This window comes from Narcine bancroftii, chromosome 9 (assembly GCF_036971445.1).
Source record: "Narcine bancroftii isolate sNarBan1 chromosome 9, sNarBan1.hap1, whole genome shotgun sequence".
Lineage (NCBI taxonomy): Eukaryota > Metazoa > Chordata > Chondrichthyes > Torpediniformes > Narcinidae > Narcine > Narcine bancroftii.
Window position 1 is genome coordinate 9,959,781 of NC_091477.1, and position 24,970 is coordinate 9,984,750.

The 24,970-nt window shown below is 40.1% G+C and overlaps 1 protein-coding gene across 1 annotated transcript; it reads right to left on the bottom strand.

Annotated features, from left to right (window-relative positions):
* Positions 1-456: 456 nt before the first annotated feature.
* LOC138743177 (uncharacterized) lies at positions 457-24,215 on the bottom strand. Its single transcript, XM_069898098.1, has 9 exons — positions 24,052-24,215; positions 14,366-14,504; positions 14,100-14,207; positions 12,250-12,588; positions 10,007-10,276; positions 8,152-8,499; positions 7,821-8,075; positions 5,849-5,956; positions 457-1,805 (listed from the first exon to the last, which is right to left on the bottom strand). Exons 3-9 carry the CDS (start codon positions 14,185-14,187, stop codon positions 1,795-1,797), a joined length of 1,419 nt encoding a protein of 472 aa, XP_069754199.1. The 5' UTR covers positions 14,188-14,207; positions 14,366-14,504; positions 24,052-24,215; the 3' UTR covers positions 457-1,794.
* Between the last annotated feature and the right edge of the window lie 755 nt (positions 24,216-24,970).

The following is a 24,970-nucleotide window of genomic DNA, read 5'->3' on the forward strand; positions in this document are numbered from 1 at the left end:
AAACAGACATGATCTGAAATGAGAAATTCTTGCGAAAGTTTATTTTATCTCTATGCTGGATCTCATTTGTTGAGGAAGTTAAAATAGAAGGTCAATTAATTTCATAAATAGGAATTAATGTACTTACTGTATTTGAATTCTGTTTGGTGCACTGCAAATGAAAGTCATGATCCTGTTGTAATTTTAAATACAATAGATAATATCGACAAAGACACACACACACAAATATTTTATATACATATGTCACATGCAACCTATCCACAGAATGAATAAACAAGACACTGATTAACAGAAACCTGATTATTATCTGTGTGATTCAAAACCAGATAAGGTTCTATACATAGACAGTGAGCCAAATTGTGAACAATGCATGCTCTTTCATCTTAGATTTTATCAAGTAAGGCCCAATTCAAGGACTGCACCTCCTCCTCCTCCCCCCCCCCAACCCCCCTGTAAAAGATTACTATTTTGAGCCAAAATGATGCTCATACAACTGAACTGTTTCTTTTTCAGATCCATGCACAAGAGATTAACCCTGAAGGTAGGGAAAGGTTATCAAAATAACACTCAAGGGCAGAAAAAGCAATCATGGACAAAAGCAGATTGATTAGAGAAAACTAGTATAGGTTAAACAAATCTAAATCATATCCAACTAACTTAATTTTTTAAATGAGGTGAAAGAATTGATAAGAGAGATCCTTTTGATGTGGTAAAATATATGCACTTCTAAAAGGTATTTGTTAAGTTGTGATAAAATGACAGTCATTAAGATTATAAACTATGAAATAAAAGGAACTGCAATGAATGTTGATGAAATAGAAGGAAACAGATTAGAAGGAGGTAGAGTTGTCCACAGATTATTACTTGGTCCACTGATTTTGTCAATGCAATCTAGTAAAACCCATGTTATCCGGAATTCAAGCAACAGGCATCCTCAAGTAACCAGCAAAAAAATCTGAGAAATAGCTAAAAAAAACTAAAGTTTAAAATTGATTAGTTCACCAATCACATGACACACAATCTCAAGCAACTGGAAAATTCACTTATATATGGCATCTATCAATCCCCATAGGTGCTGGATACCCAGGATTTTACTGTCTTAGAAATTTGGGCTGAGTCTTAATGAAGCATTATTTCCAAACACGTGACGTACAAAATTGTTGAAGTTAAGGATAGCAATTAACTGAAAAGAGATATGTCTACAGGTTGATGGAATGATCGAGTGGAGTCATTTGAAAGTTAAGGTTGAAGAGGGTGAAGTGCTAGATTTTGGTGGCATTATAAACTAGAGATGTGAGTACAGCAAAATATATTGACACATACACAAGATTCATTGAAAGTGACAGGGCAAAATGAGGAAATGGTTAGTTATGCACAGGGGATGCAAGAGTTTTATTCATAGAGGTACTGAAACCAAGAATAGGGAAGTCTATGGAAGTCACAACATACCTTTATGAAGTAATAAAATAACCATGTATAAAAAAATCAGTCTCCTGGAGAGAATTAGTGTGATAAGCAGCTGTCTTAGAGAAGGGTTCTGACCCAAACTGTCAACCATTCTTTTTCACCCACTGATTCTGCTTTGATGTGCTGAGTTCCTCAAGCTGATTGTTTTTTGGTTCGATTTCAGCATCCGTAGTCTCCGTGCGCAACTCGTGTATAAATTTCAGTTCTGAGAGTTATACTTTAAGAAAGATACTGAACGCTTCAGAGAGGGTGTAGAAATGATTCAACTATGTGGACAGACTGTAAAAGCTGGGATAAAAACAGGAAAAGCTGGAAACATTCAACTGGTCAGGCAAAATCTGTGGAAAGACAAATAGTTGGTTATTGCTTTAAGTAATTTATGAGAAAGATTGTTGATCTTTTTGGAGGACAGTAGATAGTGACCCATTTACAATCATGAATCACACAGAATTAGTACAAGAACAATCTTCACTGGTAGTGGGGATATCATTGTTAAGATCTGGAATATAGTAATGTTCGCACATTCAATAGTGAAGTTCAAAAACTTCAACAAATTTTCATTTGGGAAATTACAAATTTCCCCAACAAAAACTGTAATTCCTAATTGTTTAAGAAGTAGTTGATGGAGTCATAAAATGACAGAAAGGGAAATCCAGACCATCAAGTAATGGCTATTAATTAAGATTTTAAAATCTCTGAGCTAATAGATTTTTTAAAAATATTCCAGTAGAGATGAAAGAGTGAAAATGGAAAGTGATAATGAAGGATCAAAAATTATGCATGTTCTTTATTAGATATTTGGGTGTAAATTTGGACATTTCACTGTGCATTTCTTTTTTAAATGAAAATTACACAATGGTACCTAGTAAACACGAACACGTAACAGAACATCATGTACAAGTGCTCTGTTCTATTTTTAATATTTCAGTGCTATCTTGAATTGACTGGATTTCTTTGGGATTTGAGAAAAGTTGGGATGTCGCTTCCCTTGATTGAAGAGGATACTGTCTATGGTTTTCCAAATCTGTGTCACGTTAAAATTAATTCAGCTTTTCTTGTATGTTTTATGCAATCAAAGAAACAAAATCAATTTTTTTAACATTCCACTGTTTTGCAAAGTTTGAAAGACACTGAAAATATGCAACTTATATCTCCACAGGCACTAATTATGGACATGGCAGGATAAGGTGCATTTTTTTTGCGTTAAAGCATTCTCACAAGATCTCAGTTGATACTTCAGTACACTATAGAGGAAGTGGTGGCTAATCAAATATGAATGAGTCACGAAACAGAAGACATCTTCAGCTGGATGGTAACCTTGCCAAAATTGTTGTTATTCAGTGCCAGAAAGGAGACTTATATGATCCTTCATCTCATTTGCCATATAACAAATTCATGATTCAATTCGATTGCAATGTTTGCAAAAATAATAAACAAAGTACACTTGATCAAAATTATAAATTAAGTTCTGAAATCATGTTGATGGACAGTAATCAGCAATCTTTTGCTAACAAATATCAGATTTTATGTCCCATTGTGGATGTGTGAGGATTTCAATTCATCCAAAAGAAAAATAGTGGAAATGCAATGACTATGAAGCTCTCAGAAATAAAGTGAGGATATGTCCTGGAGCCTCCATCTTGATGCAATCACAAAGAAGGCTCACCAGTGGCTATATTTCATAAGGAGTTTGAGGACTCTCTAAAATGTCTACAGGGGTACCATGGAGAGCATTCTATCACTGTCTGTTATGAAGGTACAGGACAGAAAAAAACTCCAGTTGTTGACCCGGTCTGCGATATGGCGAGCACCAGTCTTCACTCTATCGAGGACATCTACAAGAGGTGCTATGTTAAGAAAGCAGTCTCCATCCTCCAGGACCCCCCACCAACCACAACACACCCTCTTTACATTGATACCATCAGGATAAAGGTACGGGAGTCTGAAGACGAGCACCCAGCAGCATGACAGCTTCTTCCCCTCTGTCATCAGATTTCTGAATGGATAATAAACCATAGACATACCTCTCTTTCTCCTATTTTCTTGCACTATTTATATGTAAGTGTAATTTATAGCAATATTTGCAATGTGAAGCTGCCACACAACAAAAAAAAATTGTGACTTGTTCATGACAATATATTCTGAATCTGACTCAAAAGGCACAAATCTTTTTCAAAGCAGGAACTTTATTCAATTTGGTCTGATGATTACTAATTTTTGTTCTTTAAGATAATAATGACTGTTTCATAACATTTGAGAAATGGTTTGCCTCATAATGATCGTCTACAATGTACAAAGTAGTATTTCATATGTGCAGATATCAACACAAAAGATGAATTACTAACCTGACTAACCATCAATGAGAGATAGTTCTCCACATGGGGAAGGGCCAAATGGGAAGAAACAGACTTGCATTTCAGGCTACTTCATGATGAAATCAATTAAAACTGTTAGCTGTTCAAGACTGAAAGTTTTCTTTGAAAAAAATCAACTTTACAAAAAAAAATCCCTTTCGATAAAGTTCTTTCATTGAAAAAAAAATCAGACCTTTAGTATGCGCAGTAAAAGTCCTAAAATCCGAACTGTTTGGAGATTGGGTCGGTCTGGAATTTTAGGCAGAACTTTTAAAATTCAAATTTATGGAGAATAAACAAGAGATGAACAGGTAAATTTTGATAGATTATTAAACAAAACATTTTTTCATATATAAAAAAAAACCGAATGAATACCCATTTCTACAGCTTCTGTGGTGCTTCCACATAAAAAGTTTGAGAGAGTTTGAGAAGTCTGGATTCCCGGGTGGTCCCATTTCTGGCATCTAGATTTTTGGACTTTATACTATATAATACTCATCAAATTCAATTAGTCTTGGTAATCATATAAAAGACTACAGTCGTCGACGTAGAATTATCAGTGACTAAATCCCAACAGTTAGGGGCTTTCGAGCCTCAAGGCTCAGATCACCTGATCCATCAAAATGCTACATTTACCTACCATCATGACTCGAGTGACTAAAACGCTTAATCCAGAAGTGTAATTTTCTGAATAGAATTTAAGCTCATTTCAATTTGATAGAATCACCACTTTTTCTCCAGTAAATCCATGCATTTTGAAATCAGTAACTGTGTGGCTAGAATTTTAAGGTTAGAAGTGAACATCAAAATAAAAACAAAGAATTTGGAATTGATTTGGAGGATGCACAAAAAAGATTTGTTAAGATAGCCCTAGCCGTAGCAAAAAAATGTATTATGTCAACCTGGAAATTGGAAGATAATTTGAAAATACAACAATGGTATATAGAAATGAATAAATGTATTCCATTAGAAAAAATAACATATAGTTTAAGAAATAATATTGAAATATTCAAACAAATATGGGAGCCTTACATTAAATACAATAGCGAAAACCTACCGGGGACAAACATTACCTAAGTTGATGGAAGGAGAAGGAAAGAAAAGAATGGACTCAGTAGAATTTCTGGTGTATTTTTGTTGAATGACAACATTGTCTGACTGGTTTAATGCAACCAAGATTGTATACCTAAAATGGATGAGGGGGGGGGGTGGGGCGGTGGCTTGGGAGGAGGGGAGGGGGGGGGAGAAAAAGTCACTGTATATGTGTGAAAAAGAAAAAGTGTATATCATGGCTAATGTGATTTATGGTGTGAAAAAAAAAATTGAGCAAACCATTACAAGGTCAACTACAATAGGAGTTGCTTCTACCATTATCTTAAAATTTGCCTTTTACCCAGGTATTTGATCAACCATTCTAACTGATGTCTCTCTACCATGTGTGTTAGAACATTTTATTACTTAAAAAGATCAATGACATTTCCATCTGTCACCATCTGCACCTTGGGTATAAATCCCAACATTCTGGTGATTCAGGAAATATTGTTTTCTGAAAATAACAGGGATATTAAAAATCCAAATGCAAATATTCAGAACAATAGAACATTTTACCGCATAGAAAGAGGACCCTTGGGCCCTTCTAGTTGGTGTTGAACTATTATTCTGCCTCGTTCCACTGACCTGCACCCAGCCCATATCCCTCCTTATCCCTCCCATTCATGTCCCTGTCCAATCTTTCTTAAATGTTAAAATTGAGCCCACATTGACCACTTCAAATGGCCGCTTGTTGCACACTCCCACTACTCTGTGTGTGAAGATGTTCCCTTTAAACTTTTCCACTTTCACCTTAACCCATGTCCTCTGGTTTGTATCACACCTACCCTCAGTGGAAAAAGCTCACTTTCATTTACTCTATCTCTACCTCTAACTTAATTTATACCCCTTATTTAAGTGTTATTTTTGTAAAATCTAAAGCTAAGTACTATTGCCATTGTCGATATTAAGGCAGATACTGAATTAGGGTTTCTTACCTGAAATCTTGCACTTTCTTAGGTACAATACCACTGGTAGCATAAAGATGAATAGAAGAGCCAGACATCCGATAATAATTATATTTGTGTGTTTGAAAGTGGAATCATCTGTGAGAGCAAGAAGCATAGTTTTTACCCTCAGTCCATAGAATAAATTGATAGTTTTTAAATGTATAATGAATGCTATTGCCTGATTTACCATTAAGAAACAAAGGGAAGAGGATCTGGGTTTAATTATTGATTTTAGTTAATCTACCTCACTTCAAAAGGTTGTAAAAAGAAAAGAAACCATTATGAAGCTGAAAAACAAGAATAAAACAGTAAGAGACATCACTGAAACCTTAGGATCACCAAATTCAATGGTTTGGAACATCATTAAGAAACAGCGTACTGGTGAGCTCAGTAATTGCAAAGGGACTGGGAGGCCAAGGAAGGTCTCCACTGCCGATGATAGAACAATTCTCATCTTAATGAAGAAAAATCCCCAAAGGCTTGCATGTCAGATCAAAAACACTCTTCAGGGGGCTGGGGTATGTCAATGACTACAGACTGTAGAAGTCTTCATGAACAGAAATGAGGAGGCTACATTGAAAGAATTAAACAACTAGTTAGACACAGAAATAGGATGCCCAGATTAAAGTTTGCAAGAAGTATTTATGAGATCAGTACAGTTGGCGTAGAAATGAGTGTAATGCCTTTACAGCGCCAACGATCAGGACCGGGGCTTGAATCCTGTGCTGTCTGTAAGAAGTTTGTATGTTCTCCCCGTGCCTGCATGGGTTTTCCCCAGGGGCTCTGGTTTCCTCCCACCATTCAAGACGTACCGTGGGTTGTAAATCAATTGGATGTAATTGGGCAACATGGGCTTGTAGGCCAAAATAGCCTGTTACCATGCTGTATGTCTAAATTAAAAAATAAATAAATTGGCCTGTAGAATTCTAGAAAATGATCTTGTGGGCAGATGAGACCAAGATTAACCTGGATCAGAGCAATGGCAAGAACAAAGTGTTGAGGTGTAAAGGAACTGCCCAAAGTCCAAAAAATACCACAGGAACTGACACACTTAACCTCATTGATGATGTAACTACTAATGGCAGTAGCAAAATTAATTCTGAGGTATATACAAACATCTGTTCAAGTTCAATAAATGCCTCCAGATTCAATGGATGCAAGTCAATTGAAACATACTGCTAAAGCAACAATTGAGTTTTTCAAATGTAAAAATTGGAAAATTCTAGAATGATGAAGTCAGTCACCCGATCTAAATCCAATTGAGCACACCTTCTATATGGTGAAGAGAAAACTTATGGGGACAAGTCCCCAAAACAAGCAGGAGCTGAAGATGGCTGCAGTAGAGGCCTGACAGAGCATTTTCACCACAGAGGATATCTGGCACCTGGTGATCTCTATGAATCACAAGCTTCAAGCAGTCACTACATGCAAGGGATATGCAACAAAATACTAAACATGATTACTTTAAGAAACATATCATTGCCATGAACAAATATTATGGGGGATTGAAATGAGGGGACTATGTATAAAAAAATGCTGTAATTTCTACATGTTCAAACCAAAATGTACAAAAGTATCCTTTAATAAAATCTGGAATGTCCACTTTAATCACATGTGAATTGTTTGTTTACAAATTTAAAACTGTGGCGCATAGAGGAAAATAAAGGGAAAAAAAGTGTCTTTGTCCCAAACATTATGAAGGGCACTATAAAGAAATATTTTCTACTTTTACCCATCACAGCATTCATTTAGTGAACTGAACAGAGGAATTTCATATTTGAATCTCCTACAAGTGTGTAATGAAGCCCAAAATTTAAAATAAAATTGCACATCAACAGCCCTGCTTTGTCTCTGAATAATGAAGAGAGCTATTGAATAAGAAAAGGGGCAATCAATAAAAATCAACAGGTGTTAAGAACAATCCGTGGAGGTCATAAAGAGCAAAAACTGTATCACTTACTGTAAACCTTACGAAATAGAATTAAATGTTTTGGAATGTTTTTTTGAAACAAACCACACGTCCAGTTCCTTCTGTCTTTGTCAGATTGCTGAATAATCAACTGTAATGACTTCTCTTCTGGCACCTCATCCTTTAAAACTTTCTCTTCAACAGTTTTACCTTCACTATTGATCCAAACAAGTCTCATTGATTTGATGACATCAGAAACAGAACAGGTTAGAGTTATATTATCTCCTTCGGATGGATCAGATGTGACTGAGGGAAACACAAAAAAAAAAATTAGATTTCGAAAACTGACTAGCAGTGTAAAAGACAGCTTTTTGTCTCTTACCTTTAACAGTGATCAATTTAATGGTCACATATTTATCTGAGCCCAAAGTACATGAGTAAATTCCTGCATCTTCAAATAACACAGGAGCAATCCTTGCACTGAAATCCAAGCCATTAAAGTGTCCCAGCGTAGGTACTAGTCGATTCACAAAACGGCTCCTATTTACATTGATGGGCATAAATCTTGACACAGATGCTATTTGTTTCTCCTGGCCTTTAAGATGAGATGATATCCAAGTCCACACAGCGTGATCAAAGTAAATAATATTATAAAAATGAAAACAAATAAGTAGGAGTTCACTGTGATCTGAAGCTGGGCGATAAAGTTGGTAACTTTTAAGATTTAAATCTGTAAAAATATTAAACAACATGTTATTTAAGACCGATGAGGTGAAGAAAAATATAAGGATAAATCCTGCCCATGATCTTTCATGTTTCTTTTCGATTATAGTTTTCTACCATTCAGTATTTCACAATTTTAGGTGAATTAAATAGGAAAGGCCAAAATAAATGCTTGAAAGTGAAATTTTTTTCCCTCAACCTCCCTTGCCAAGACTCTTCCCTTCCTGCTGGTTCTCTGCACGGACCATTTAATTGTCGCAGCTTTTAGAGACAACTCACACCAATGTGCAGTTTGTTCTTGCTCAACTTTTCACCTTCCCCTCCTCCAGACTGCCTTTTCTCACTGTATTTTATATGCAAATAAATTATTTCAATAACTATCCAAAATCTAGAGTTGACTCCTTTGAGTTTTGCTCTGATGGCCATCAATATACATTTTTTTTGCTATTTTAGGTAATTTTTTTACTACATTTAAAAGGTGCAAATTTTTTCCTTCCTTTTCAGCTTTTTCTGTCTTCCTTTTCCTGTTTATGGCTGGTGATTACATGCCCTTCTTTTTTCCAATGGATTTTAAACCAGAGTATTCGATAGCTGAGATACAAATCTGCAGATGCTGGAATCTTGAGAACAAGATGTTGGAGGGACTCAGCGGGTCCATCCGCAGGACTATTTTGGGTTGGGACCCTTTTTCAAGACTAAGGTGGGAAGGGGAGATAACCATCATAAAACAAAGGGGAGGGGAGGAGCTAGAAAGAGACAAGATATAAAAAGGATACTGGACAAATGAGAGGTAGAGTGGGCAAGGAAGGTTGGGGAGAAAACCACTGCAGGGGAGGGGAGGGTAGTTGAGCGAAAAGCAATTACTGTAAAAGGCTAGGGAAAAGGCAACATTAAAAGGATATGAAAACATATTGCTCATGAGTTACCAAAAATTGGAGAATTAATTCTTCATAACTTTGGGTTGTAGACTACCCAGACAGAGTATTGTATATTTGTCCTCATCCAGGCAATGTAGCTAGGTTAGTGTGGGAATGGGAAAAAATAAAATGGGTGAAACCAGTTCCAGCTAACATGCATGGACAGAGCACAGGTGCTTGACAAAGCGGTTGCTCAATCTGCATTTATCTCACCAATGTAGGTGAGGCCTCACTGAGTACACTGAATGCAAAAGTTGAACAAGGTGTATGTAAAACACGGTCTTGCCTGTAAAGTCTTTTAAGACCCTGGATGGTGAGTGGGAAGGGCTAGAGGAGAGATGTAGTGAGGAGAGGATGGCTGGGAAAAGAAAAGTGAACCAAGAAGTCATGAAGACCTGTAAAATAGGGTGGGGAGGGAAAGATGAGGTTGTTAGTGAGATCATGTATTCAGCAGCTGAACTTGGTTAGAGGAGTCACTGAGAGAAAAAAAAACTTTTTTCTTCAGTGCTATTATGAGCAATGGACTCCCAACATGCTTACTGTAAGGACATGCTCAGGGTAGCCAACTCTTTAATATTTTAAGGCAACTGTACTTACAGGAGGACACAGTAAAATCCGTTGGTCTTGTGTGAATAATCGATCCATTTCCCCAAACTTCACAAGTGTACATCTCCTTATCCTCTACTGTGACATGTTTAATTATCAGATGGATTGTGTTTTTTAGCTGGATCTGATCAGTGTTTCTTCTGTTCTGCTGAGATGACTCCATCTGTTTCCAATGAAGTTGAACAGAATCGGAGATCTTGGAGATGGAACAGCTAACTGTAACATCACTGCCAACCACAGGCTGTCGTGGACTTGATTCAACTATGTAAAACCAATCAAATAGTGGCAAGTAAATACAATGGTTTGGTTTAATCTGACCCCAGGATGTGTCCACCATCAATATTTGCACTTTGCTGTAATAAAATGTCAACCCAGATTACATGTAGCCATAGATCCACACAAATGCCAAAAATTCTTAATCCATTAAATGACAGGAGTATTAATGTCCTTTACCCCATAATCTGCTGGAGTGTTTAGATTCAGCTAACAGATATAAGGCTTGGATGATATTGGTGATGTCAACATCACAGTGGGCAGGTGATGGAAGTTTCATGAGAGGATGTGCCAGAAATATGAAGCCATATTATCAGACAAATAGAAAACTTCCATGGCAAGGTGCTAGCACACTTCAGTATAACTACCCAATGTGTGCACAGTTTTCCACATCAAAGTTCATCAGAGCCCCAAAGTTATTTAGTTTTTTTCCTCAGAGGATGATAATTATTCTATAGGGAATGTCTCTTCAGAAGAGACATGTTTCAAATTGTCGAAAGTGAGTTTATAGCCTGATCTACAACATGGTCAGTTATAATCAAGCCTTACATGAGAACAGCTGATGCTGAATCCTCTGGTGCTCCATCCACATGACATTGCCCTTCTACCGTATATTATGCATGATGAGTGTCATTAAAATGTAAGTGAATTAAATGAAACAATGCAGATGCTGGACATCTAAAATAAAAATAAAATGCACTGAACAGGTCAGACCGAATATGTGTCAGGAGGAACTCAGATAACTCTTCAGCTCAATGATGACTGATTCAAACTCTCCTCATAATTTGAAACAGAAACACCACTATTTCCAATTAAGATTCATAACTGGTGCCACTTCAAGGGCAATGCTACTGTGCCAGAACAATCAGGATCATAAACCATATATGCCATTTTATAGGACGATCCTCGAAACAAAACAAAAAAAAAATCACCTTAAATTCATGGTTGTCCTATACAAAGAATCCAAAATTCTTATCTTGACGACAAAGTCTCAACACTGCTGCCATCTCCAACGCAAGCTTGCGCATGCCCAGTTAGTTGTTTGCAAAGTCTCAGCGCTCCTCCACGGAGTACATCCACCTGGGTCTCACTGATGTCGGCTCTGTACAGGCTTTAAACAGCCTGTTACAGGAGCCAACAGTGGTTCACTTAAAAATATCCAAATAAAATTTAAACCTTTAAATGATCATTTGTTATTACAATATTGTGATTTGCTTTTAACAGCATCCACTGGTCAGCAGTAAGGGCCAGATTTGGAGGTGGGCAGTGAGGATCATCTTATACAAAAGGTATCACTCAAAACTAACATTTTAAGTGGAAATTCCAGGGCTATCATATACAGTAATGGCTCCCCTCGCATAGCAATTTGGCAACTCCCTGCACCTCACTTAGACCATTACAATGAGGAAGAATCTTTTGTAGTTTGGCAACATCTTACCTTGTCAGAACCTATAGCTTGATTTTTATAAAAGGTTGTTGAAGAATACAAGGTCAATAATGCCTAACATTTCATTCACTATACCCAGTGGGTACAATACATAAATATCAGGAATTTTGCCCATGGACAACCTAATATCTGTCCTGTTATTCTTTGGTTAATCAGTACACGCATTTTATTTCTTAGGTACCAAAGTTAAATCTAACTTACAAAGCATCTGCCAGTTTAGGAACAATATTTTTTTTTATTTTTGGGAATGTTCCTTAGTTTAAGAACATGAATAATCAGGAGTAGGTCATCCACCCTTGTCTTACATTGATATTTCTTATGACATTAAATACTTGCTTTTGTTCATTCTGATTATTTCAGCAAAATCAAAGAACAAATTTTTCACCCACTAGTTTTAATGAGATTTGCACGAAGTGATATGAATTTCACTTGACCCTAACAAATACTTGACATTACATTGGCAATTTCCTATACAGACTCATTACCGGACCTTTTCAGGGCTTTATCAACTCACCTTTGATCCCAAATATTTCATACTCTTTCAAGGTTTTATTTATCGGCTCTGTTTGAGTTAAAATGAACAATCCTGCAAGTTTAAATGTTGGTCTTCTAATTTTCAAATCCAAGGTACCATAATCCCACATGACTTTCTTTTGCAAATAACTATTAAAGTGATCACTCCATTCTGCCCTCCAAGAACCCCAATAATCCTGGTTTAATGTCAGCAACTGTTGAACTTCTCGTCCCGAGTGTGGTTTCCATTCCCAGACAACAGATCCATTCTCAGGAATGTCTGGTCCTTCTAAAAGAATGTCACCTCTCTTATCCAGAAAGTAAATAGGGCTTGGATTGCCTGATGAAAAGAGGAACAATATCAATATTTTAATAACATGTTGCAACTTTTTCTTATCTCTGTAAATATTAACAAAAATGTTGATTTATTTAACGTTATACTTTTATAATTTACTGCTCATTTTGCCTCTGCTCCAAGCATTAGTGCAGAGAAAAACAGAATATCACCAATATAAATTTGATGCATGGATTAGTAGAGTTATTTTAACATGCATCCTGGAAACAAAACATATTCTTAATGTAAAGGAAGGGATAACTAAATATAAGGTTTCTTAAAGGCTCTGAATTTCTCTTTTACTTCTGGAAAAGAGGGGGAAATAGATAATGTACAGGAAGCAGGAGAAAATTAGTGCAAAAAATGGACATGCTACTTTTCTGGTTACGTGATGTGATTTCCCAAAGTAGAAGGAGATCTGACTGCTCCTGTGTCCCTTATCCTCCAAGTAATCTATAAAGATACTGTAATAATCTGTTAATGAAATGGCCCTCCAGTCACTTTTCACTGAGCTTTCATCACTGGTGATGTGTGGGACCACACATACATCCTTTATCTGGTCTCTGGAACATCACTCAGTAAACGTCTTATACCGTAAATATTCAAGTATAATGCGAAAAAAAATGTCCCCCTTTACCCCCTCAAAAATAGTGGGGGGGGGGGGTCGCATTATACACGAGAGTAACATTTTTTAAAACATTCTGCAACTCGCAGCGCGACTCGATGGCTGAGCGGTAATCGGCAGTGCGACTCGGACAGGCGGGTAAGTGGTAGTCGGCAGCGCGACTTGGGTGGCTAGGCGGGCAAGCGGTAGTCGGCAGTGTGACTCGGGCAGGCGGATGCGAGGGGTAGTCAGCAGCGTGACTCGGGCGGCTGGACAGGCGAGCGGTAGTCGGCAGTGCGGGCGGGTGGTAGACACCAGCATGACTCAGGTGGGTGAGGGGAGGGGTGGTCGAGAGAGATGGCAGCGTGACCCGGGCGGGCGAGCGGCCGGAGAGACGGCAGCATGACTCAGCCAGGTGAGGCGGAAGTCGTATTATACACGGGGGTAAAATTTTCCCCTTTTTTCCCCTCAAAAATGGGGCGGGGGGTCGCATTATACATAGAACACATTATACATGAATATTTACGATAATTGTCTGCTAATAGACAGCACTTTCACCACTAAATTATCAAGTACCTTCAATCCAATGATAGCTGTGGAGTATTTCAGATTGGATTCTCATGGAGATCAGCAAAATCTTCTTGGTTACCATTATTTTATCCACACTTTCAAATCAAACTGATCTAATGCAGTGAACACTGTGTATTGTGTCTCCAGATCAAATTACAACTTGCATTCACAATGAGCAACATAATCAAAGTGTTAATTTACACTCCATTAAACCCTGGTATATCATTCATCTTTCAGATTTGTTAATTTCAGATCTTTTTCATAAGACAATAATCTGGAGTTTTCCAAATTTCTGCATTAATTCTGAATAAACGTCATTTTGCTTTAATTTCATGTCACTTACTTTGAATGAAAGTAGATGAAAATAGAAAAACAGAGACACTGAATATCAAACCAGCAGGCATTTTGCAGCAGTAAAATTGCAGGTTCATTTTGCAGTCAGTTATATAACCTGCAGGAAGTACACAAATAATATTGAAACACTTCAATACATGAGAAATTGTGTCATCACCTGCAAAACTGGGGGGTGGGTCATTCCATTTGGCAAAAGTTCCATAAACCAGAGCACATGCATTTCAATGAATAGATTTATAGATTGCTTAAACTTACCGTATATACTCGTGTCAAAGTTGATCTCATATAAAAGTCGAGCTCCTATTTTTGGACAAAAAATCTGGAATTTTCCATATATTTCATCTAAAAGTTGATCCTAGTTCTTCACAGATAACAGATCAACAATTCCAAGTACCTGTACATAAATGTTGTGATGAGGAAATTAATTTTTTTCTGTTATTATGTGTTTTCATGTACAATTCATTCAAACGTTAGGTTACACTTACTTATGTTCATCATTGGCCATGCACTATTGTGACACATTATGTTATACTTTATATTATGTATGGATATGTATTTGGAAGATAGATTGTGGGGTTTTTAGTTAGGTCACACACGGATACAAATCCTTCAAAACAGATCTCATTTAAAATGCTAGAGCTCTGCTCAAGCCATAAAGTCCAGGCTCTAAGTGCTTTTGCAAAAACTTTGAAGAATGCCTATAAGGACTTCACAAGTAGGTGTTAATTGGACATGCAGTGGAGTAATGGATTATTGTTTTGGAAAGCAACAGATGAACAGATATAAAAGATTGGGTCCGGTGCTGGATTCTGTCTGAATGCAGTTTGTTGTTCTAATAGGGTCATGTGGTTTGCTCTGTGTGAGAGAGAGAGATAAAAAAACTGTTCTACAGGTTAGCAGCAGCAGCTGGGACTAGAACAGGACAAGCTGGGAAGCTTGTGGAAAAACCCCATTTTGAAGATGGGTTGTGAGTTCTTAGTTCAGCCTGTTCAAAGCCCTTGTGGTCCATACAAGAGGAGATGGCTGGTTGTATAATGTTTCACCTGAGATAAGGGAAATAGAAAAGGAATTCTGTGATGATCTGAAAGAAAGAGGTTATCATCTGGAAAACCCTTATGGGGCACTTTTTTTGGTAAGACATTGAAGTGGCTGATTGGAAGGAATCCATTTGTGTCCAATGAGCAACAAGTCTCTCTCTCTCTGAAAACTGACAAGAACCTTCCTGAGCAATAACCATTTATCTTTCAAGCAAAAAAAGCCTGGTGAAGATTTTTAAATGTTAAATTCTGTGCACAGTATAAGAATTGCCTAATACCAGTAAACTTGGAGGAGTGAGAAGTGAGATTGGCCTGTGAATCAAAGAACTTTTCTGAACTCATACACACATTACATACACGTGTGCTTAGAATTAGAAGGGGGTTAAGTTAATAGTAACAAGTTAGAGTTTGATCCTGTTTTTATGCTTAAAGATAATTAAAAGCAACTTTTGTTTAAGTAACCATTTGTCTTGGTGAATTTCTATTGCTGCTGGGTTTTGGGGTCCTCTGGTCCCGTAACACTCTAATTACCAATTGTATAATTTGTGGTATTATCATAAAGAATATCATACCACCATTACTTATATAAGATAGACCATATGAATTTACTTCACTATAATTATTGTATCCCTGAATGAGTGCATAATACCATAACTATCATAAAACTACAAAAACCTTAACACTTCAACAGCTTTCTGTTCACAGATGTCATGTGTAGAGCTCGGCTGATATTCTTTAACCATTAACATTATATAACCCTATTACTGAATCAATACTGGGTTTATCACACAATCAATCCTTATACATCGGACAGTAAGCTAGACCAATATGCATTTACAGTACAGTGGAACCCCAATTTAACACACCCTGATTTAAAGTGAATTTGCATATAACAGGATGTGTCATAAGGTCCATGGTCTATTTTTTTGAGTTACGACATTAAGTGAGTCCATTTCAAAAGATGCAGTACCAGGGATGGCCACCCTGTGGCGCAGTAGATGTTTAGAAGTGGTGTGTCTAAATGATTAAGGTAAGTACAGTAATATTTATCTTGGTGGGAAGTTCATCACATTGATGAAGGGGGGTGGGGGTGAGTGCTGCTGTGAACAGGGGGTGTGGGTACTGCTGAGAACAGAGGTGGGGTGGTAGGGTTGCTGCTGTGATCATCGTGTATATATATTTTCTTTTCTTTGGCTTGGCTTCGCAGACGAAGATTTATGGAGGGGGTAAAAGTCCACGTCAGCTGCAGGCTCGTTTGTGGCTGACAAGTCCGATGCGGGACAGGCAGACACGGTTGCAGCGGCTGCAGGGGAAAATTGGTTGGTTGGGGTTGGGTGTTGGGTTTTTCCTCCTTTGCCTTTTGTCAGTGAGGTGGGCTCTGCGGTCTTCTTCAAAGGAGGTTGCTGCCCGCCAAACTGTGAGGCGCCAAGATGCACGGTTTGAGGCGATATCAGCCCACTGGCGGTGGTCAATGTGGCAGGCACCAAGAGATTTCTTTAGGCAGTCCTTGTACCTTTTACACAGTAGTGAAACCCTGATTTAGCAGGACCCTGCTTTTTTCGCGATCCAATATTTTGGACCCGAACCATCACATTATAACAGGCTTCCACTCGAAGTACCATATCTCATTAACTTAAAATTATGGTACATTAACACAAAACTTGGTCTGCCTACTGTAGTGTAGACTCTATTATTACTTTAATTCATTATGTTTTTATTCTTTATTCGTTTTGAGATCATTTCGACTTCTGCTACTGATATGGTATTTTGGATTCCAGTGTGAATTTCAACTCCTCTAAAGAAGTATTCATGTAATAGTCGACCCCATAAATTTAACATTAAAAATGTTCAAGAAAATTTGACTTTTACACAAGTATATACGGTAATGGAATATGGATAAGATGGTAGTGATGGTTAAAAATGCAGTGTGAACATTATAGACTATTTTAAAAGTAAAAGATTAGAAATAAAAATGAAAAATGCAACAAATTATCAGCAAGACAAGGCAGTGTCTGTGGAGAGAGAGAAAGATGAAAAACACAAAGGAAATATCAAGATAGGGTGGAGACCAAGAAAATCTAGATTACACAGAGATTGTGCAATTTGAGAAAGAATTTAAGTGTAAATAGAGTGAAAGAGAGGAAAAGAACAGAGGTAAAAAGAACAAGGGTTCTGAAACAAAGATACACAAGACCGCAGATGGTGTAAACATGAAATATATTGAAGTGTTCCAATGTCAGAGAGCAGCCATAATGACAGAAAAACTGACAATCTGTTTGCTCAAAGACGAGCAGTGTTTGACAGAAAGGAGCAGCAGACGTAAAAGATCATTGGGAATTGGAAAATCATCCATTCAGAACAAGTGGGAGAAAATGAAAATTAAAGCTGATTTAATTGACTGGAAAATATTCATAAACAAATGCAACAAATTAATGGCATAAAGATAAATGGTACAGTTCTAACTGCCATTATAGATCCATAGTTGCCATGTTAGGAACTAAATATCCTGGACTCACATTTTGAAAAGAAAGAAAGATGTTTAGTAAGCCGTAACGCTAAGAGAACTTCAGAAATCGGAAAAAGATTAAATAAAATTTATATAAAAAAATGAAAGTTTACAAGCCAGCAATATAAAAAAATGACCTTCTGTACAAAAGAAAATAGAGTATGAAACCATTTAAATGATTGAAGTTTAATGCCCCCATTTTTTTTGTGCAGTCCTGACTATACCCATTATATGGTAATTATTATAGTTCACTTTTATGTTTCTTGTCATTTAATCTCATATCCTATATTGCTTTTGTTTCATCAATATTTGGTCCACCTTTTGCTGAGTTCTAAAATGCTCTCATCCTAAGTCTTACCACTATTTCTGAGATCTTTAAGGTTCTTACTTGGGTTTGTTATCTTTAATTATTCCATTCAGTCCTATCCGCTTCCAAAATCATTTGATTACTGTTGCAGCATTTATTTACCTGTCTTACACATGACTTAGACCAATAACACATACATGACATGTTTTTTACATGAAACTAACCAGTTTGAAAAGGACTGGTTCAGTACAATATAGAGTCTTCACTCATTTATTCAATTTTTGCACTACCGGTCGCTTTCTGAATTATAGTGATTTTACAGGAAGTATCTTTGCGTTTCCACATAGCAAAATTTGAGCCTCTTGTTCTTCAGAGAAAATATATTTGTCCAACCTCTTCTTGTATGTAAAACACCCTAATCAAGGCAACCTCCAGGTGAACTTCTTCTGCACCCTCTCCAAAGCTGTCACATTCTTCTTGTAATGTAGTGACCTGACCACAACACAATACTTACCTTCTACTACCTAACCCTAGCCCACTCTGTCCCCACGCACAAGAAAAGGATTCCCTTTGTCCTCAATGACCTGCCCACCAGCCTCCACATCCAGCATATCATCCTCCGTCATTTTTGTCATGTACTATGTAATCTCACCGCCAGACACACCCTCTCTGCCTCCCTCCATGACTCCCTCATCCACTCCTCCTTTCCCACCAATCATCCCGTTGGTACCTACCCATGACCACAAAAATGCCACATTTATGCCCACACCCCCTCCCTCACTACCATTTGGGGCCCTGTGAAAGATCACCCACGCTGTCAAGACAGAAAATACATGGGAGAACCATGGAGCATACAAAAAAGTTTATTAAATTACACTAATGGGAGTGAGGAATACTAAGTCAGGTAGACAGTGTCAACTTTGTCAGTATCAACCTTCACTCAAAAATCAGTGATTTGGTACAGTATTTATGGTATATTTTGACGGCAGATTTCTCACAGTTTCTTTGAATTTGTTTGAGGTAAATTGTTCCATCTCCTTATTAGCATTTGTCATTGTGGTTCTTAAAAAATGCAAGTTACTGACAAACAGTTATACACATTAACAGTTAATCCCATTTAAGTTTCAGGTTTTTACACATTTGAAGCTATGTCTCGAGAGTTTGAGTACAATATATATTAAACATCCATGTTCTGTATAATTTTAATTTTGATCCAATTATCCAACGCTAATTATTAGTCTGAAGAGTTAATCAAATCTTTACCACACACAAAGCAAAGGAAGCCTCTCTTCAGCCGACATTGCCATGTGATATTTCTGCATTCTTTATGTGGATGGTCGTAAGTTCTGACAAATCGCTTGTCAGTATGTATATGAAAGAAGGCTTCTTTCTGCTAATATAAATGCTAATTCAGCTGCTGAAAGCTAACGAGTCCTCTCTTAGTAAACATGAACTGTGGTTTGTTTCTGTCAACTGAATATCAATCAGCAAGGCTAAGAAATTCTGTATTAATCAAATCAGTAGTTCTTTAAATAATTGTCATTTCTGGATGACTTAAAAATAGAATCTTTTACAGCTCCAAATAGTCCTCCCAAGTGAAGCAACACTTCACTTGTCAACCTGCAGGAGTCACCTACTGCATCCGGTGCTCCCGCTGTGGGCTCTGACATTGGATTGTCTGGACGAAGAGTGAGAGATCACTTCATTGTGCATCTTTGCTTTGTCCACTGCATTAACGCAGATTTCCCAGTGGCCACCCATCTCAATTCCCTGCCCCATACCCATGCCGATGTATTTGTTCATGGGCTCTTGCACTGCCATAGTGAGAGTACACACAAATTGAAGGAATAACCTATCAAATCCTGCCTGGGCAACCTCCAACCAGATGGCATTAACATCAATTTCTCCTGTATCCTTTACCTGACCCCCCATCTCTCCCCATCCCCAATCCAGTTTTCTTTTGTCTAGCTCTATTTTTCTTTCCCTTTTCCTCCGTCTCCTTTCCTCCAGCTCTGCATTCACAGAGCCACCCCCTTCCCCTAATCAATTCTAACCTTTCCTCTCCTGTTTTCCTATCCATGTCCAATTATAACCCTGTTCCTTCCCCTAGCCACTCTCTCCTCCTTACCCAGCCTTTTTATTCAGAAGCCAGACTGGTCTTATTCGTATCTTGTCTTAAATTTTTTAAATGTAAGGGCTCAGAACCAAAATATTGGTCATATGTATATCTTTGCCTCAGATAAACGATGAACCTACTGAGTGCCTCCAAAATTTTTGTGTTTTTACTTCAATATTCCAAATGTGGCCTAAACCAAAGTGTTATGTATTTACAACACGATTTTTAAACTTTTATATTTAATGCCCCAATTAATGAAGACAAGCATGCCATAAACCTTTCCTACAATTTTATCTCTTGGTGCTACCACATTCAGTGAGCTATGGAGTTGTACCCCAAGATCCCTCTGTACATCAAAGCTCATAAGTCGTGTGATTTACCAAACAATTCCTCCAGACATCTGACCTGCCAAAGTGCAACACCACACCCTTAACCAGATGAAAATCCTTAACCCTTAACCAGATGAAAATCCACCTGTCCAATTTACAACTAATCTACATCCTGCTTTATTCTTTGACAACCTTCTTCAGTATCACATCAATGTGGAGTCATCATGTCAAGTTTATTGCCATCTGATAGCACAAGTACAACCCGTCGAAACAGTGTTCTCTGGTCCTTGGTGCATAAAATGTAGACACACAACCTGATACAGACAAACAATACATATGCAGGACAAGAATTCATAAATACTAATAAATAAATAAAAATTGTTTCATAAATATAAGAGTCTCAGATGGTTAGTGAGAGCAGTTCCTTTGATCACTCAGTATTCTCACTGGTCCTCAACCTGGTGTTGCTGGTTCAGATACTCCTGTATCTCTTTCCTGAAGGAAGCAGTTGAAAGATACCGTGTGCAGGTGGAAGGGGTCCTTAATGATTTTGCTCTTCAGACAATGATCCAGGAAGATTGCCAGCCTGCTTCAGTCTTCTCAAGTGCCGTCGCTGTTGTGCCTTCCTAACAATTAAGGAAATGGGTTTCGATTTAAGATTGACAGGCTTAATTTTTTCTCTCAGAAGGTCAAATCTATGGCAATTTCTTCTGAAAGGGTGACAAAAACAAAGCCTTAAAAGTAGGTAAGTTCTGGTAAGTAAGAAGATAGCAATGTTGAGAACCAGAATCAGAATTTATTGTCATGAACAGGAGAATTTTTTTTTTGTGGCAGGATCACAGTGCAAACATTTAAATAAATCACATTACAAAATAAATTTAAAAAATAGTGCACAAAAGGCCGAAGTAAGGCAGTGCCCGTGGTTCATTATTCATTCAGGAATCTGATGGCAGAGGGGAAGAAACTGTCCTTGTGCAGTTGAATGCACATCTTCAAACTCCTGTACCTTTTTCCCAATGGTAGCAGTGTGAAGAGGACATGTGGTTCTTGAGAAGAGGTTGATTTCTTAAGACACTGCCACTTGGAGTGAAGACTAATGCGCTGGCATCTCCATACCAGACAATGATGAGACGATGTTGTGGCGGCTCACCACTAGGCAGGCATGGCTTTGTAAGCCATGCGGCGGGGCAGCAGGCCAAAATGGGGCCGTCGGGGGTGTTCCCTTCCTCCCAGCACGGGGCTCAGAAGCCCGCGCTGGGGGACCATGTGATGCCGGGGTGACGTCAGCGCCCACCAGCACTGTTCTCAGTCAGGTCCAGGCTGGGAGTACAACAGCCCAACAGCCTGCAATAAACTAGTCTGCTCACTGAGCTCAACCCGTCTGGTTGTGTGTGTTATTGCAGGAGCAGAGTAGCCAATTCCTGTTTGGTGCTCTATGGAGCCAAGACAAATTATCTCTGCAATCACAAAACCAATTGTAACCAATATCTCATGCTTCCTGCCACTACCAAATTTGAAGCCAATATGCCACATTCCCCTGTATCACATGGGCTTTCATCTTTGATTAGCCTACCACGCCATAGTACCTGGATGGAATCCATTGGCCTACCACGACGTAGTACCTCGATGGAATCCATTAGCCTACCACGCCGCAGTAGCTGACTGGAATCCATTAGCAGTACCACGATGGAGAATGTTAGCCTACCATGCCGTAGTAACTCAATGGAATCCATTAGCCGACCACGCCGTAGTATCTCGATGGAGTCCATTAGTCTACCACACCGTGGTACCTCGATGGAGTCCATTAGCCCAACACGCCATGGTACCTTGATGGAGTCCATTAGCCCACCATGCCGTAGTACCTTGATGGAATCCATTACAATACCACGCCATAGTACCTGGATGGAATCCATTGGCCTACCACGCCGTATTACCTCGATGGAGTCCGTTAGCCTACCACGCCGTTGTACCTCGAAGGAATCCGTTAGCCTACCACGGCGTGGTACCTCGATGGAATCCATTAGCCTACCTCGCCGTAGTACCTCGATGGAATCCATTAGCCTACCACGCCGTAGTACCTGGATGGAATCCATTGACCTACCACGCCGTAGTACCTGGATGGAGTCCATTGGCCTACCATGCCGTAGTACCTGGATGGAATCCATTGGCCTACCACGCCGTAGTACCTGGATGGAGTCCATTGGCCTACCATGCCGTAGTACCTGGATGGAATCCATTGGCCTACCACGCCGTAGTACCTGGATGGAGTCCATTGGCCTACCATGCCGTAGTACCTGGATGGAGTCCATTGGCCTACCACGCCGTAGTACCTGGATGGAATCCATTAGCCTACCACGCCGTAGTACCTGGATGGAGTCCATTGGCCTACCACGCCGTAGTACCTGGATGGAATCCATTGGCCTACCACGCCGTAGTACCTGGATGGAGTCCATTGGCCTACCACGCCGTAGTACCTGGATGGAGTCCATTGGCCTACCACGCCGTAGTACCTGGATGGAGTCCATTGGCCTACCACGCCGTAGTACCTGGATGGAGTCCATTGGCCTACCACGCCGTAGTACCTGGATGGAGTCCATTGGCCTACCATGCCGTAGTACCTGGATGGAATCCATTGGCCTACCACGCCGTATTACCTCGATGGAGTCCGTTAGCCTACCACGCCGTTGTACCTCGAAGGAATCCGTTAGCCTACCACGCCGTGGTACCTCGATGGAATCCATTAGCCTACCTCGCCGTAGTACCTCGATGGAATCCATTAGCCTACCACGCCGTAGTACCTGGATGGAATCCATTGACCTACCACGCCGTAGTACCTGGATGGAGTCCATTGGCCTACCATGCCGTAGTACCTGGATGGAATCCATTGGCCTACCACGCCGTAGTACCTGGATGGAGTCCATTGGCCTACCATGTCGTAGTACCTGGATGGAATCCATTGGCCTACCACGCCGTAGTACCTGGATGGAGTCCATTGGCCTACCATGCCGTAGTACCTGGATGGAGTCCATTGGCCTACCACGCCGTAGTACCTGGATGGAATCCATTAGCCTACCACGCCGTAGTACCTGGATGGAGTCCATTGGCCTACCACGCCGTAGTACCTGGATGGAATCCATTGGCCTACCACGCCGTAGTACCTGGATGGAGTCCATTGGCCTACCACGCCGTAGTACCTGGATGGAGTCCATTGGCCTACCACGCCGTAGTACCTGGATGGAGTCCATTGGCCTACCACGCCGTAGTACCTGGATGGAGTCCATTGGCCTACCATGCCGTAGTACCTGGATGGAGTCCATTGGCCTACCATGCCGTAGTACCTGGATGGAATCCATTGGCCTACCACGCCGTAGTACTTCGATGGAATCCATTGGCCAAACAAGGTGTCAGCTGCTGTTTGAAAGAGTAAATTGCGAGTGAGTGGAAGACGTTTCGGGCGCTGGATGTCCGCCATGATGCCAGCGGCCCTGGGGATCCGGGGGAAGTCCCGCCCTGTGGGCACCGGCTGCTGCAGGGGCCCGGCAGCGAGGCTCGCGATGCCCCTCGTTTTCACCCCGCACCGAGGTGGAGAGAGGTGGGGAGAGGTGGGATGGTGCAAAGGCGACCACGGAAACACTCCGCCACTCACCCGGCGACTGAAGGCCATCGGCCGCTGCCCAGCACTCAAGAGGACCTTCACGGGGCACCGCGCTTGCGCGCCTGACACCGCGGGAGGGCGGCGGCGGTGCGCGATTCGCCTCGCCTGCTCGCGCCTGCGCCCCGGAGGACTCGAGCATGAGTGCCGGGCCACTGGGCCTGAGTCCAGGCGGTCTTGCGCCTGCGCGAGCCGTGCAGTCGGTTCTGCGCCTGCGCGAGGCGTGCAGTCGGTTCTGCGCCTGCGCAAGGCGTGCAGTCGGTCCTGCGCCTGCGCGAGCCGTGCAGTCGGTCCTGCGCCTGTGCGAGGCCTGCAGGAAGTGACGCTCTTTCGTTTGCAGGTGCTGTGACTGTAATAAACACACCCAGAAATGGTGGGAGATCCCACCAGGTGTCAGTATCCATAGGAGGTAAACATGTACCGTGTTTTGGGCCAGAGCCCTTCTTCAAGGTACGACTTAGCAGCAGCCAGGTGCCAGGTGAGAAAGGCCAGGGAGAGAACACAGACCAGCAAGGGAAAGGTGATACATGGGTGTAGTGCGGACCTTCCGGTGACCTTGTCTATAAAGCAGTCCAGAGCTACAGTCTAGCCTTCCAGGTTCGTCTTGCAGAGACAAGACCTCTTAGTGTACAGATTAGTTTATTAAAGCTGCCTTATACTCGCACCGCTGGTGTGGTTATGGTCAGTACAACTTTTATTAGCTTATAACTAAGGGAAGGGTTTCACAGTAGTCTTCAAAAGGGTTCTGGGTTGAGGCAGGAAACGGGTGATATGTGAGCAAACGGGGGTAGAGCCAGGAAGCGGGGCCAGCCATCAGCACATCCCAGTTCACTGCAATGGACATAAATAGGAGGATCATGGGGGAGGAGGAAGGAGAAGAGGAGAGAGCGTCTGTGAATGCAGAGTTGGAAGA

Bases quoted from the DNA above. Each gene is read 5' to 3' on its own strand.
- LOC138743177 (XM_069898098.1), bottom strand. From the start codon at position 14,187: ATGAACCTGCAATTTTACTGCTGCAAAATGCCTGCTGGTTTGATATTC. The intron at 10,277-12,249 runs GTGAGTTGATAA...GGTTTTACATAG, and splicing joins TGAAATATTTGGGATCAAAG to TTGAATCAAGTCCACGACAG. The intron at 8,500-10,006 runs GTAAGTACAGTT...ATATTTTTACAG, and splicing joins GGATTTTACTGTGTCCTCCT to ATTTAAATCTTAAAAGTTAC.